Consider the following 12,751-nt stretch of genomic DNA (forward strand, 5'->3'; position numbering starts at 1 on the left):
CATTGTTAATAAAAACAAAAGAAACTAGATTATATTAAAAATATATGGTTCTTACCTTCTTGCCACTTGCTTTAAAAACTATTGACAAGTAATTGGAATCAAATTTGAAGATATAGGCCTGAAAAAGAGCACGTTTATTTGTCAATACATTTGAAAGGGCTTTCCAGCCTACTGTACATGGGACTAGCACAGTAATCAACAAATATTCCAGTACATCCATCATACCTGAATACTTACTGAGACATTTCATTATTACCCGGCATGTACAAAGTATGATTCCATTTGCTTTCAAAAGTGGTATTCACAATATAGAAGCACTAACTGTATGAAGTTAGACTATCTATAAAAGGATCACTGCTATTTATTGTTGTATACAGTTATAAAGCAGCAAAATTGTTTATACAGGTGTAAAGAAAGACAGCTAACAGCTGATAACCATATGTACAGTACTGTGCAAAAGTTTTAGGCAGCTGTGAAAAAATGCTGTAAGGTAAGAATGCTTTCAAAAATAGACATGTTAATAGTTTATATTTATCAATTAACAAAATGCAAAGTGAGTGAACAGAAGCAAAATCTACATCAAATCAATATTTGGTGTGACCACCCTTTGCCTTCAAAACAGCATCAATTTTTCTAGGTACACTTGCACACAGTTTTTGAAGGAACTTGGCAGGTAGGTTGGCCCAAACATCTTGGAGAACTAACCACAGTTCTTTTGTGGATTTAGGCAGCCACAGTTGCTTCTCTCTCTTCATGTAATCCCAGACAGACTTGATGATGTTGAGATCAGGGCTCTGTGGGGGCCATACCATCACTTCCAGGACTCCTTGTTCTTCTTTACGTCGAAGACAGTTCTTAATGACTTTCGCTGTATGTTTGGGGTTGTTGTCATGCTGCAGAATAAATTTGGGGCCAATCAGATGCCTCCCTGATGGTATTGCATGATGGATAAGTATCTGCCTGTACTTCTCAGTATTGAGGAGACCATTAATTCTGACCAAATCCCCAACTCCATTTGCAGAAATGCAGCCCCAAACTTGCAAGGAACCTCCACCATGCTTCACTGTTGCCTGCAGACACTCATTCGTGTACCGCTCTCCAGCTGTGTACCAGGATCCCACTGTTTTCTGCCAATTCTGAGCTGATGGCACTGCTGGACATCTTCCGATTGCGAAGGGAAGTAAGCATGATGTGTCTTTCATCTGCTGCAGTAAGTTTCCTTGGCTGACCACTGCGTCTACGGTCCTCAACGTTGCCTGTTTCTTTGTGCTTCTTCAAAAGAGCTTGGACAGCACATCTGGAAACCTCTGTCTGCCTTGAAACTTCTGCCTGGGAGAGACCTTGCTGATGCAGTATAACTACCTTGTGCTGAGTCTTGCCATGGTGTATGACTTTTGACAGTAAACTGTCTTCAGCAACCTCACCTTGTTAGCTGAGTTTGGCTGTTCCTCACCCAGTTTTATTCCTCCTACACAGCTCTTTCTGTTTCAGTTAATGATTGTGTTTCAACCTACATATTGAATTGATGATCATTAGCACCTGTTTGGTATAATTGTTTAATCATTCACCTGACTATATGTCTACAAAATCCCAGACTTTGTGCAAGTGTACATAGAAGAATTGATGCTGTTTTGAAGGCAAAGGGTGGTCACACCAAATATGGATTTGATTTAGATTTTTCTTCTGTTCACTCACTTTGCATTTAGTTAATTGATAAATATAATCTATTAACATGTCTATTTTTGAAAGCAATCTTACTTTACAGCATTTTTTCACACCTGCCTAAAACTTTTGCACAGTACTTATCAAGTTCCTGTCAAATGTTACTTTGTAGAGTAACATTGTATGCAACAAATCAATATTAAATTAATTTCAATTAAGCCTGACGCATCACGTCTGCTTATGACCAATTTGTTTGCTCTAAGGAGTAATCTCTAAGGAAGTGGAGTATATTCATTTTTTCAACAATTCTTACCAAAAAAAGTTAAACTATTACAATTCATTCTTACTTTACCAGTCTGCCCATGCTGGGGTGCCCCTCCTACAACTTCAGTGCCCTGGGGATTAATGAAGTGTCCAGCACCAACAGAATATCCTAAAAAAGAAAAGAAAAATAAGATATGTTGAAACTATGAATGCAAGCTACACAGTTACATATTCACATCCCGTTGTTATATAGCTTGTACAAAGGATGATTTACATTGCTTCTTTTAGACCAAAGAATACACAAACAGTATTTCACATGCTCTAGGGCAACTAAAAATGTGATTCACTAAATATCTGGAAATATGTAAGTATTATTTATAGAGACAGACGTATAAATAGACAGGTTCACGCTTACGTACTAGGTCCCACAGCATAGAAGCTTTCCCTCATAGCTCTGTGAGAACACCTGTCCTGCCCTAAAAGCCCCACTCCACTCTCAACAGAGCTCCACTGTCGGCTGAATTGTGCTACATTGTGTGGTGTATACTGGCCCACTCCTTTAACTTGTGACGTCACTATTTTTATAATTCTCTCTTTGTTATTTAAAAAAAAAAAAGAAATCCAAGAGATTCTTACCTAGGTAGCTTCCATAAAGGACTTCATTTTCATCATCGACGTACGCATGTAACGTGTTGCCGGATGTGTTATAAACTAAAACAGAACCTGTCCAGTAGAAAGATCCAGGGGCTCCAATAACAATCAAATCCTACAGAACAATATGCATTAAATGTTAAAAAAAAGCTGCATGTTTAATACTGGAAGGCAGAAGGTTCAAGCATGGCTAAAATATGTCTTTAAAGTTTTATCCAGATTTTGTGTTAGCAGTTACAAATAAATTATGTTCAACAATAAATGGTATGTAAGAGTGTAGCAAGATGGCTTGCGGGCGACGTCAGACCGGGGAGGAGACAGATACAGTACTTGGGTTATGGATTAAAACAAAGATTTAAAAAACACCAAACACTGGTACATAAAAAGGCACAGTGGCCAAAACAAACAGACAAATAGACATGGAACAAAACAAGTATCGTGCTGGTGTAAAACAAAACAAGTATCATGCTTGTGTAAAACAAAACAAGTATTGTGGGTTTAAAACAAAACAAGTATCATGCTGGTTTAAAACAAAACCAGTATACTGGTGTAAAACAAAACAAGCATCGTGCTGGTGTAAAACAAAACAAGTACCATGCTGGTGTAAAACTGGTGTATTTCTGTGTTTTTTTTTTTTGTTTTTTTTTTTACCTTCCGACTCTCACTCCGCCTCTAAACACACTAACTCCCATGTAGCCAAAGCTGCATGTTTTTTATACTGTGCTCGAGGGTTTAACTGGCTATCAATGACCTAGTTTATCCCTCAACCACATTCGGCACGGGTTTTCTCATACACGTGGTCCACAGCCAGTTTGTCAATAATCACTCACTGTTGACCACACATTCTCACGATTTTATCTGCATGGGGCATTTTAACCCCATCCAGGCTGTAAACAATAATAACAAAACATTATGTTTTTACACACTAAACTATGAAGAAAAAAAAATTGCAAATATATTAAATGATTACTTTTCACAAGTTTTTACAAAGGAAGATACTGACAACATGCCCCACATGTCATCCAGTTTTAAATAACTTTAGCATAACTGAGGCAGAAATGTTAAAGGGACTAGGAGCTCTTAAAATAAACAAATCCCCTGGGCCGGATGAGATCCTCCCAGTAGTACTCAAAGAAATGAAAGAAGTAATTTACAAACCGCTAACCAAGATCATGCAGCAGTCTCTTGACACAGGGGTGGTACCGACAGACTGGAACATTGCAAACGTAATACCGATCCACAAAAAGGGAAATAAAACTGAACCAGGTAACTACAGACCAGTAAGCCTGACTTCTATTATATGCAAACTTATGGAAACTATAATAAGATCCAAAATGGAAAATTACCTATATGGTAACAGGGTCCTGGGAGACAGTCAACATGGTTTTAGGAAAGGGAGATCGTGTCTAACTAACTTGCTTGATTTTTTTGAGGATGCAACATCGATAATGGATAATTGCAAAGCATATGACATGGTTTATTTAGATTTCCAGAAAGCTTTTGACAAAGTCCCGCACAAAAGATTAATTCTCAAACTGAACGCAGTTCGGATTCAAGGAAACACATGTACATGGACTAGGGAGTGGTTAACATGTAGAAAACACAAAGTACTGATTAGAGGAAAAACCTCAGAATGGAGTGTGGTAACCAGCGGTGTACCACAGGGATCAGTATTAGGTCCTCTGCTATTCCTAATCTACATTAATGATTTAGATTCTGGTATAGTAAGCAAACTTGTTAAATTTGCAGACGACACAAAAGTAGGAGGAGTGGCAAACACTGTTGCAGCAGCAAAGGTCATTCAAAATGATCTAGACAAGATTCAGAACTGGGCAGACACATGGCAAATGACATTTAATAGAGAAAAGTGTAAGGTAGTGCACGCAGGAAATAAAAATGTACATTATAAATATCATATGGGAGATACTGAAATTGGAGAAGGAATCTATGAAAAAGACCTAGGAGTTTTTGTTGACTCAGAAATGTCTTCATCTAGACAATGTGGGGAAGCTATAAAAAAGGCTAACAAGATGCTCGGATACATTGTGAAAAGTGTTGAATTTAAATCAAGGGAAGTAATGTTAAAACTGTACAATGCACTAGTAAGACCTCATCTTGAATATTGTGTGCAGTTCTGGTCACCTCACTATAAAAAAGATATTGCTGCTCTAGAAAGAGTGCAAAGAAGAGTGACCAGAATTATTCCGGGCTTAAAAGGCATGTCATATGCAGACAGGCTAAAAGAATTGAATCTGTTCAGTCTTGAACAAAGAAGACTACGTGGCGACCTAATTCAAGCATTCAAAATTCTAAAAGGTATTGACAGTGTCGACCCAAGGGACTTTTTCAGCCTGAAAAAAGAAACAAGAACCAGGGGTCACAAATGGAGATTAGACAAAGGGGCATTCAGAAAAGAAAATAGGAGGCACTTTTTTACACAGAGAATTGTGAGGGTCTGGAATCAACTCCCCAGTAATGTTGTTGAAGCTGACACCCTGGGATCCTTCAAGAAGCTGCTCGATGAGATTTTGGGATCAATAAGCTACTAACAACCAAACGAGCAAGATGGGCCGAATGGCCTCCTCTCGTTTGTAAACTTTCTTATGTTCTTATGTTCTTATGTTCTTATACAACAAAATAATAATAACACAACACAAATACAAAATAATACATTTGCAAACAGGGGCGTAGTTTACCATGTCACAAATGGCTTCTGATTTTATTGGTTATTTAGTTATTTTTAAAAGATTTAACCAGAAATTATAGATTATTTCTTAATCACTGAGTTTGCTTTTTTAAATAAAACATAACAATCAGAACCCCTAGTTACATGAGTGATCTAAACATATTAAGTATTGCCACCATTTAGAGATGTTAATAATGGGGATACTGCTATATAGCCATTAAAATAGACACTGTGGTCTATATGACCCCTTTTCTACACGGAGACAATAGGAAATAAAAGCATGATACCTCCATTAGGAAATTAGACATCCCAGCTTGACAAGAGCCATACTTGTCACCATATTTACGTTGGTAATCTGAAAATAAAACCAGAAAATAAAATAAAAAAATTAATTGACATCCACGCCTAACAATGACAGTTCATATATTTTAGGAATAATTTAGAGTATTTTTAAATACAGCAAGTGGACCTCACTACACTGGTGTTTCTATGTAAATCTGTTGTTACACAGTATCACTATATTGAGCAGTACATCAGCTATACAAGTACAGAGATGTATTCATTTGTTTTATGTAACACATTAAAAGCAAAAGCTGTGATGTGTTTTATTTGTCTTATTCCCTGCCCAGAACCTTGAACGTACAGACCTAAATTATGCCCCCTCCGAATGTAGATAGTTTAGCCAGTGTAACCAATCTAATTGTTTTGGTTAATGCAACCACCTGGTCACTGATTACTTGATTAATTTTTCAATTGCCTGCACTGCTAGATTTGAACAGATGTATCTTATACCACTGTGGTGTCAGACTATGTTTTATTTTTGTGAAAATAAAAGTGAAAAAAGTCCATTGCTTTATTCTTGATGGCATATTTTTGTTCCATCTCTACATACCTGAGCTGTGACACCAGGTTTGCGAGTACTGTCCTACATAAAGTGCCATGCTTACCTATATAACATGGAGTCATTGGCTGACTGCTGGAGTTTAAGTCTGGTTGTATCTTGTAACAAACACCATGGGGTAGTTTATTTTGATGATCTCCATGCGTGTAAAAAATGTTTTTCCAGCGATGTCCACATGCCTTTTGGAGAGAAAAGAGTTCACTCTATATACAGCCTTTTAAAATGTGACAATATTGAAAGATATTGAAATTTAATATATCTTAGCATGTTTTAATTCAGTGTTTAATAGCTATGGATGTATGTATAGCCTGTACAGAAGAAAAAACATTTGGTTATTTTATACACAAATTAGGCAGAACATTCTTTTCACTTTAAAGTTACATACCACAATATACCCATTTGGTTGGGGTTGTCTGGATAAACTAACACCAAACCACTGGTTATCTCTCTCTGCTTGGCATGTCTTTCCACATCGCTAACCGGAAAGAAGGTTAAGGACTTTATTAGTCAGTACAAACAATATACTAGCCTTCGTTAAGCAACGTCTTCTTTGGATGTATGTATATATATATATATATATATATATATATATATATATATATATATATATATATATATATATATATATATATATATACACATATACAGTGCCTGGCAAAAGTATTCAGACCCCTGACCAATTCTCTCATATTACTGAATTACAAATGGTACATTGAAATTTCTTTCTGTTCGGTATTTTTTTTGAAAACACTTAAATTCAAAATCAATTATTGTAAGGTGACATTGGTTTTATGTTGGGAAATATTTTTAAGAAAAATAAAAAACTGAAATATCTTGCTTGCATAAGTATTCAACCCCCACACATGAATATTTGGTAGAGCCAACTTTCACTGCAATAACAGCTTTAAGTCTTTTGGGGTAAGTATGTACTAGCTTTGCACACAGTGTCGGAGTGATTTTGGCCCATTCTTCTTGGCAGATTTGCTCCAGGTTGTTCAGGTTGGTTGGACGACGCTTGTGGACCGCAATTTTCAAATAGTGCCACAGATTCTCAATGGGATTGAGATCAGGACTTTGACTGGGCCACTGTAGGACATTCACCTTTTTGTTCTTGAGCCACTTCAATGTTGCTTTGGCCTTGTGCTTGGGATCATTGTCCTGCTGAAAGGTGAATTTCCTCCCAAGCTTCAGCTTTTTAGCAGACTGAAGCAGCTTCTCTCGCAGTATTTTCCTGTATTTTGCTCCATCCATTCTTCCTTCAATTGTAACAAGATACCCAGTCCCTGCTGATGAGAAGCATCCCCACAGCATGATGCTGCCACCACCATACTTCACTGTAGGGATGGTGTGTCTTGAGGCATGGGCAGTGTTAGGTTTGCACCACACTTAGCGCTTTGACTTTTGGCCAAAAAGCTCTATCTTGGTCTCATCTGTCCACAAAACCTTTTCCCACATCACAGCTGGGTCACTCTCATGCTTTCTGGCAAACTCCAGACATGCTTTCAGATGGTACTTTTTGAGTAACAGCTTCTTTCTTGCCACCCTCCCATACAGGCCAGTGTTATGAGAGCTCTTGATATGGTTGACTGGTGCACCATTATTCCACTCCCAGCCACTGAACTCTGTAGCTCCTACAAAGTGTTTGTTGGCCTCTCTGTGGCATCTCTCACAAGTTTCCTTCTTGTTTGAGCGCTGAGTTTTGAGGGATGGCCTTTTCTTGGCAGTGCCTGGGTGATGTGATGCAGCTTTTTATTTTTCTTAAAAATATTTCCCAACATAAAACCAATGTCACCTTAAAATAATTGATTCTGAGTTTCAGTATTTAAAAATAAAATATCAAACAGAACGAAATTTCAATGTACCATTTGTAATTCAGTAATATGAGAGAATTGGTCAGGGGTCTGAATACTTTTGCTCCGTGACATAATATGGTGGCGACAGTTATATGATATGGCTATATATGCTGCATTGTATGGGAATGCATATATGAAGAATATATATTTTATATATATATCTATATATTATATATATATATTTAATAAGAGTACCTCATCAAATGGTCTTTTTTCTTGTGCAATACCCATGATCAAACTTAACTCAAAGAATCACAGAATACAGCTATGCACTGGATGTTAAAAAAATATCAAAAAATGTTAGGCCTACATCACCTGGAAACCCTGAAAAAGTCACATGACCATAACATATGCAATAGAAGGTCATTAGAACATAAGAATATAAGAAAGGTTACAAACGAGAGGAGGCCATTCGGCCCATCTTGCTCGTTTGGTTGTTAGTAACTTATTGATCCCAGAATCTCATCAAGCAGCTTCTTGATTACTGAGGAGTTGATTCCATACCATCACCCTCACAATTCTCTGTGTAAAAAGGTGCCTCCTATTTTCTGCTCCTTTGTCTATTCTCCAGTGTTAACCCCTGGTCCTTGTTTCTTTTTCAGGTCGAAAAAGTCCCCCGGGTCGTCATTGTCAATACCTTTTAGAATTTTAAATGCTTGAATCAGGTTGCTGCATAGTCTTCTTTGTTCAAGACTGAACAGACTCAATTATTTTAGCCTGTCTGAATATGACATGCCTTTTAAACCCAGAATAATTCTGGTCGCTATTCTTTGCACTCTTTCTAGACCAGTAATATCTACTGTAGAATGCATATCGGTCACATGTCAAAACGAACATTGCATTTTAATTTAGACTTGCCATTTGATATGCAAATGAGTTTGCCTGGAACAGCAATTAATAGCTTGCAATGACCACCCTTTTGGTGTGTCAATATGTAGCATTAGAAAAGTGCACCGAACAAGACAATCACACTTCACAGTCTGTTTCTGTCACAGTCTGTTGTGAATGGAGCCTTAAGATCACTGGTACCTAATTGTGATGCAGTTTTATGCTAGCAGCAAAATGACTGTGCAAACTGACCATGGTAAACTTTTCTAAGGGGTTGTTTGAGTATAGGATTTTGTAATAACAGAAAAGATGACAATTTTGCAAATCATGCCAGCCCTGGAACACATGCCAATCTTGCCACAAGCCAACCATTAATTCTGTTTACTCCCAGTTCAATTTATGCATTGTAGTGCTGGCTTCTGAAAAAAAAAGGAAAAAACAGAACTGCAAAAACCTCATGAGAGAATTAATATTAAATACGTTATGTGGTGAGTATATGATAAAGTACTTCAAAGGAGAAATCTGTAGTGGAAGTTGAAGCTGCACACAATAGTGACCGACACATAGAAACCCTGAACTAGTGACTGTTTAGTCTGGCTGCGATTCCTTTTTTCCCCTCCTAGCTGGCAGTCACTATCTGACTTGACATCTTTTTCAAGCAGTAATTTCTTTTTGAAGCTCCAAAGCTTCACATTTGGAGAAGTTGGGGTAATACACAGAGTCACACATTGTACATTTTTTACAGATATTTAACATCATCCTTGTCTTTTATTATTGTGCACAATAATAATATTATTATTATTTTTACTTCTTGTAGTTTTATAAGGCTGTGTTTGATCACCCTGACCCTAAATCCTGATCTTGCATTTCCTTTTGGAATGAAATAAAGGGAATTGGTGTGACATCATCTTCCTGTCTGGACAGCAAGGGCATACAAAACTGACATACAACTTTTGTGCTGTAAGATTTCAGCATATCTTCCTCTTGAGGTCTTTCTGTTATAATTTTGTATGTCAGTTTAATTACATGTTGGCTTCTAATATAACTTGTAGGGCTTTCAGATATATATGTATAGGCTATATGAAAGAAAAAAAATACACATATACAGTATTTGTGTTTTTAAAAAAAATTCAAATGTTTATATTAAGATAAAAATGTAAATACAGTATAATCGTAAATCTCGAAAAACTACTTACTTCTAAATCTTTTGTAGTCATTTTTGTATTACTTTAGTATAAATACATGTTAATTTGGATTCATATGTTGTTTTTTCTGACTTTATGTGAACGAAAAGACACACATTTGCCCGTTTTCCCATTGGAAATAGTGATATTTTGAAATATCACTGTCCTGGTCACAAAAGCAAAGTTTGTGGGGAATAATAGCCATTTTCTATACTTTTGAGGCATAAGCAATTAGGAAATAACACTTACTACCCAGGAACAAAAAAAATAATAATAATTTGTTACACGGTGTAATCAAACAGGTATTAATAAAAATTATTGTACCTTTAATAATGTATAGAATAAAGCTAACATACACAAGTACCTACTGATGATATATAGCTAGTAACCTATTCTATCACATTAACCGTGCAAAATTACAAAGCTCTACAAATCATTAAATTAATGTAATTCAGTAAAACTTTAACACCTAGAGTTAAGGTAATGAAATAATAAAATGTACCATATACCAAACTTTGAAAATCATCAAAGAATACAATCAAGAACAAGGTGATTGTTGATTAATTGCAACAATTTAAAGCACACAATGCTCCATCTAAGGTTTTGGTGAATAATTCTGTAACTTTCATCTGCCTCAGTCTGCTGGTCCTTTTTTCGGCATCTAAATCGCCTAGCTCTTTTAACAGTAGATGCTGTGTGCGGCTAATACACCACTCGTAACTCATCACGTGATTACAGGTGCGTTCTGTTTATTCGACAGTATGGTTGATCAAAGATCGGATAATTGACTACTCTCAAGTAATATTTCATGTGTAACATGTAATGCCCTCCCGAACACTAAATATAATAGGCTACTAGAGTTTTGTTTATCCTACTACAAAAACAACAAAGACTGGGAAATCCAAGTTTATCAGGGTTTGCACAACTTAACATATAGCAAAGAATACATTCTGGGGTCAATGCAATCATGTTTTGTGTTCATAGAAAGGCCAAAGTGAGAACATCACAGTAACGCAACAGTCAGCGGGTCAGTTATATACGTTTTGTTTTCTTGCACATTTGGTTCTCCCTGTAGCACTTGGTAGGTCCGAAAACTTTGCTGTGAATAATGTGGCATCAACCGCTAGTGTGACTATCTGGACCTGGGACTTTGAAGTGCAGAAAAAATAGTTTCAGTATTTCTGGTTGAAATGAAAGCTTCGGTAAGAGGGAAGTTCAAGGAACTCCGTGATGCTTAAATCGACACAATTTGTTTGTTATTTGTTAAAATCAATAGCAACATCAATATGAAGTTGTGTAATACAACATTTTCAAAGCCCAATACCAACCCATTGATAGCTGCTCACAGTCCTTAAACGTGTTTTTGATGCTGCATTTGTAAACCGCACCGGGGTTTGCGATGGAAGGGTTGAAAGTTGAATTGGCCACTGGAGCTCCCACTAAGACCCTAAAACACACAGAATGAGGCTTGTGAGTCGTGATAGACTTGATTTTGCGTAAATAAATTGCGAATACATTTTGAATGCACGATGATATTTCTATACTGCCGAACGCTCAATTTACTAAACTGTTGAATTATTGTACACTCGCTACTGTGGTAACTGTATTTTATTGTATTTCTTCTAACGTCTGTTTTAATGGGGAATCTGTTGTTAAAATATAATCGCGATAAAACAATTAAATGGCTGAATATGCTAGACATAAACGTTACAAAAAGTTCCATGTATTAACATTGTCGTTTTTAGGCACAATGTTCCATATAAATTAACTTTATTATTATTATTATTATTATTATTATTATTATTATTATTATTATTATTATTATTATTATTATTATTAATAAATCTAATTTAAAAGCAAGACACAGTATGAAATAAAACGGTACCCTATATTCGCATGCTGTATGTCAACTTGAAATTAGTAAAGGTAACGTTTATGGCACATTGCATACTTTTTTTAACTTCCGTGCTGTACTGTGGGTGCATGTTTTGAATGGGAAAGTTGAGAATAGTTGTGTCACTCATTCATTTTACAGCAATGAAACTGCTTGTTCAGGTTTAAACTTACCATTTTTGATTTCCATGGCTGTGCAATGAAACTGAATATCCAAATAAAGAACCACTGGGCCCGCGAAAAGCCATAGAATGTTCCACATCCAAATTGTAGCAACCCACACAGCCAACGAAACAACAAACGCACGCCAACCTCAAGATATCAGTCCACCTAAAAATCTGTTCCATATTTTAAACTGTAGCCAGGTGTAGCAAGCTGCAAGAAAACTGTACATTAAGCGTGTTTTATAAAAGAAAAGAGAAAAAAAAAGGTATCCAGTGTGATGTTTTTACACTACACTGCTCAAATGTTACAGCAGCTTTAAAGTTACAGCGGTTTCCTCCTGTTGCTTTTATTCTACCCTCATCAATGGGACGACTTGAGCTGCTGAAGACTGTCACGTGTGAATAGAGCCACACAAACCCCATTAGACGGAGCATTACCATCCAGGCACACGCGCTCAGGGCAGGCAGTGCAGTTTGCACTGCAGATGCGTAAAACTTTTTGGCAGTATACTATTCGTAATGAATGGCTGCTGTTAGGTTTCTTTTTTTTTTATCCGTGACTCATTTACTCACCCACAGACCCGTCCCCTTGCCTTCCACCACACACATACACACACGTTCCATGTCAATGTAGCTTATTTTATTCCTGCAAGCAAGGGACCTTT

At 36.7% G+C, this 12,751-nt stretch overlaps 1 protein-coding gene across 1 annotated transcript in view; it reads right to left on the reverse strand.

The window, feature by feature from the left end:
• LOC121323687 (integrin alpha-4-like) overlaps nucleotides 1-12,539 on the reverse strand; it is a 34,877-nt gene extending 22,338 nt beyond the window's left edge. Inside the window, exons 1-8 of the mRNA XM_041264881.1 lie at nucleotides 12,097-12,539; nucleotides 11,347-11,476; nucleotides 6,550-6,639; nucleotides 6,211-6,343; nucleotides 5,551-5,618; nucleotides 2,563-2,692; nucleotides 2,010-2,095; nucleotides 56-118 (exon numbers count right to left, since the gene is read on the reverse strand). Of these exons, the coding sequence (XP_041120815.1) occupies nucleotides 56-118; nucleotides 2,010-2,095; nucleotides 2,563-2,692; nucleotides 5,551-5,618; nucleotides 6,211-6,343; nucleotides 6,550-6,639; nucleotides 11,347-11,476; nucleotides 12,097-12,269 (873 nt within the window). The 5' untranslated portion in view covers nucleotides 12,270-12,539. The remainder of the gene's footprint in view (nucleotides 1-55; nucleotides 119-2,009; nucleotides 2,096-2,562; nucleotides 2,693-5,550; nucleotides 5,619-6,210; nucleotides 6,344-6,549; nucleotides 6,640-11,346; nucleotides 11,477-12,096) is intronic.
• Between the last annotated feature and the right edge of the window lie 212 nt (nucleotides 12,540-12,751).

This window comes from Polyodon spathula, chromosome 11 (genome assembly GCF_017654505.1).
Source record: "Polyodon spathula isolate WHYD16114869_AA chromosome 11, ASM1765450v1, whole genome shotgun sequence".
NCBI lineage: Eukaryota > Metazoa > Chordata > Actinopteri > Acipenseriformes > Polyodontidae > Polyodon > Polyodon spathula.